Source organism: Stegastes partitus, unplaced genomic scaffold (genome assembly GCF_000690725.1).
Source record: "Stegastes partitus isolate 25-593 unplaced genomic scaffold, Stegastes_partitus-1.0.2 Scaffold1455, whole genome shotgun sequence".
Lineage (NCBI taxonomy): Eukaryota > Metazoa > Chordata > Actinopteri > Pomacentridae > Stegastes > Stegastes partitus.
The window spans coordinates 44,296-48,025 of record NW_007579186.1 but is presented as its reverse complement, the minus strand read 5'-3'; the positions used below and the strand labels follow the sequence as shown (position 1 = coordinate 48,025).

Here is a 3,730-nt window from a genome sequence, read left to right as displayed (position 1 = left end):
CTACTCCTCCGTCCGGCCCCAGCTCACGGGAATCCACTGGGGTTCGTTCTGGGCCTGCTGGATGATGGAGCAGAGCTGAATGCAGGCGTCCTGGAGGTCGTCGTTCACCAGAACGCTGTCGAAGAACTGCTTGTACTTGGCCTCCATCAGCTGGGAGGCCTCCTCCAGCTCCACAAAGTCGTCCTCCTGCAAAGGAAACCACAGGTGAGACTGCAGCGCCGACCAACAGCGTTCAGCTCTCTTGGAAGTGTTCCTCATTTGTTGCTTTTCACAAAGACTCTGTCAGTTTGATTTGGCTTTGTGACAAAATTGAAAAAAAAAAAAAAAGTCTGTTTCATGTTAAACTATAAACAGTTTTCAACAAAATAATGTAATTATTTAAACTGTAAGATATAAAATACATGATTCAAGTCAGTATTGAGTAGATGCGCCTGTATGGGTCTCAATCAGTGTTGAACATCTGGATGCTGCAGTTTCACCTCATTCTTCTCATGAAACTGTTCAGACTCTGTCAGGTTCTACAGGGGTTGTGAGTAAACAGACCTCTTTAGTCCAGACACTAATTCTCATTAGGACTGAGGTCTGGACTCTGACTGGGCCTCCAGAGCTTCACCTTGTTGTCTTTAAACCATTTCTGTGGAGCTTTGGCTCATTGTCTTGATGGGAAACACATCTTCTCCAAGTCTGAGTTCTCCTGCAGACTGCATCAGGTCGTCCTCCAGGATTTCTCTACACTTTGCTGCATTCATTTACCCTCTCTAACCTTTACAAGCCTTCCAGGGCTGCTGCTGAGAAACATCTCTCCATCATGATGCTGCCACCGTCGTGCTTCACNCAGTGGAGCAAGGAGGCCAACAAACCTGACTCAGTTCCACCAGTTCTGTCAGGAGGAATGGACCAGAACTCATCAGACTGTTGTGAGAAGCTTGTGGAAGGAAACCCAGAATGTTTGACCCAAGTCATAGAGTTTAAAGGCAACGCTAGCAGATACTGAGGAGATGGATGGAAACTTCTGACTCTGAGGAAAGTCATAAAAAAAACTCTCTCTCTCATTATTGTGCCGTTTAGCAAATAGAGCTAATGTTGGTGATCCTGACTGACCTGAAACAGGAAAGGTTTAGTCTGATTGAATGTCAGACAGAGAGAAAACAGGTTGTATTTCTTTTAATACAGTGGATGTAAACTTCTGGTTTCAACTGTATTTTATTGCTCGTCTCTAGACTCTAATTTGTTTCCAGACTTGTTTCTGTATCAACACCTGCAGGTCAACCGAGTTCAGCCAAAACGTTCTTTAATGCAGCTCATGTACGCTGGGCTGAGTCTTGTGAAATAGTAAACGGTTTGAACCAAATGATCCTAAATGATATTCATACATCTACTTTTTCTGTTCCAGGACTGGGGCCTCGGATTAATCAGTGGTTTTCTACTCATCTGGAGCATCGTTGAAATTAGACGAGCCTACTGCACGTCCAAACACCAGACCTGCCCTTCTTACTACAACGCTTATTATGAAGAACTTCTGGCAGAGCAAGTCAGTAGCCACCTGAACAACGAGCTAAAAGAAATAGCAACAGAAAAAGCTAAAGCAATCTGTGGACCCTACGTTAAGGTTATCAGGATTGGCGAACTGGATGCGGACAACGGGACTGGCGCCAACAAAGTTTCAGAAGCCTGGAAGAAGATCTCATCCTCACGTTTCTATTCAACGGACCCTGAGGAGACGCAACCTAACGTGANTGTTGTAAATTGTTGTTAATAAAGCCAAATCAAACTGACCATGATTCAATGTTGAAAAGGTTTTGAAGGCAACATATAATTATTGGGTCTTAACTTTAACATCTGAATTACTGAGGTAAACACAGTCTTAACTCCACGGTAACTTATTCCTTTGAACCATTTTCTTTCCCACAGATAAGAATGAGGATCTTGTTGATTTCACTGCACGAGATAATCTATCGGGGAAAATCCTCTTTGGTTCATTGGAGAAGTGAAAGCTTGCCGTGACATGATTGTGAAAAAGCACTAAAAGTTGTCACATGGGGGTAATGGCTTTTTTAAAAGTGCAGTACATGGTTCAGAAGAGTCTCAGTTCTTCACTCAGCTTGTGGACGACAGAACTTCACTCAGATCTTGTGAGAACGAGAAGACAACAGCACCGGAGCAAGAAAACATCTTAAACTTCTTCCTTTAATTTTCCTTCACCTCCGCTCAGCCAGCATGCATTCCGTCGGCACCGACTTAATCCACAGAATTCTTGAAGTCATAAAGAATGCAGTGAGTACGTTCCTGCTGATCGTCGTCTTCTCCATCCTGCAGTACATATTCAACATGCATTTTGTCTGCTCTTGCACACTAGGCATGTATTACAATGGTATATTGTACCTGTCGCTCCCTCCTTTGATCCTCACCTTTGTTGTCGTCATGTTTGAGCGTTTTCACGAAAGGAAGATTTTTTCCAGTCGGCTTTGGTTCAATTGCATGAACTACAACGAGTGTTTCCTGAGCTACGCTTTGAAGATGTTCCTCAGGTACATCAGTCTGGGTGCTGTGTGGATATCCATCGTCCTCCTTGATGGAGATTGGTACTTTTGCCTGATGACAAACCTCAACACGACCCACACTGGAATTCCCTGCCTGAAAACTCTGACCTACAACCAGCAAGTGATTGAAAATCGTTATAAGACCGAATCACATGTAAGTAATATATATGTTTAGAATTTGATATTTGAAATTATTTACAACAATAGTGCAAAACAATTCAGGAAAATTGGGAATAACCTTGTTCAAAATTATTTGATTGTGTTTATCTATTTTCTCACATTTTTACTCACTGTGGGCTCATTTTTCACTGCAATATAAAAACCTGCATCGCCATGGAAACAGTACAACCATGACTACAAGCAGAGAACTGAAAATGTCTTCTGTGCATTATAATACAGTGGAAATGTCAAAAATAATTTTAAAAAACCCAGAAAGCTCTGTTGTTGATGATCTATTTTGCAAAAAACAAAAAACAGCTGGAATCAATCAGGACAACATTCTTCCAAGTTCCCACAGGTGTTACCAACACTGGAAAACAAATGTGACCTACATACTATAGATACTGAGTACTTTAATTTTAACAACTTCTACAATCGAGGCGTTTTTTTAAACACTGTTCTGTCACTAGAAAGATGTTTCACATGCTGAATATATTTTCCAACAGCTTGCGCCTGTGTTTACCGTTTTTGACTCATGCTGCATTTACAGTTGAAACCAGAAGTTTAGTTACACTGTATAAAAAGACATAAAACCTTTTATTTCTCACTATCTGACATTAAATGTGACTAAACTTTTCCTGTTTTGGGTCAGTTAGGATTACCAACATTAGTTCTATTTGCCAGAATAATGACAGAGAGAATCTTTTATTACTTTCTTCAGTCAGAAGTTTACATCCACTAAGATGCCTTCAGACTATTTGGGAAAGCCCAGATGATGATGTCATGACTTTGGAAGTTTCTGATAGGTTAATTGACAGCATGTGAGTTAATTGGAGGCACACCTGTGGATGTATGTTAAGGCTCACCTCAAACACACTGCTGCCTTTTGTGACAACATGGAACATCTAAAGAAATCAGCCGAGATATCAGGAAGAGAACTGTGGACCTCCACCAGTCTGGTTCATCCTTGGGTACAACTTCCAGATGCCTGAAGGTTCCACATTCATCTGTTCAGACAGTTCTATCAAGTA

At 41.5% G+C, this 3,730-nt stretch overlaps 1 protein-coding gene across 1 annotated transcript in view; it reads right to left on the bottom strand.

Moving 5' to 3' along the window:
• Nucleotides 1–3,730, bottom strand: part of LOC103370627 (MAGUK p55 subfamily member 4-like) — a 28,147-nt gene continuing 24,417 nt past the window's right edge. Inside the window, exon 20 of the mRNA XM_008299746.1 lies at nucleotides 1–186. Within this exon, the coding sequence (XP_008297968.1) occupies nucleotides 1–186 (186 nt within the window). The remainder of the gene's footprint in view (nucleotides 187–3,730) is intronic.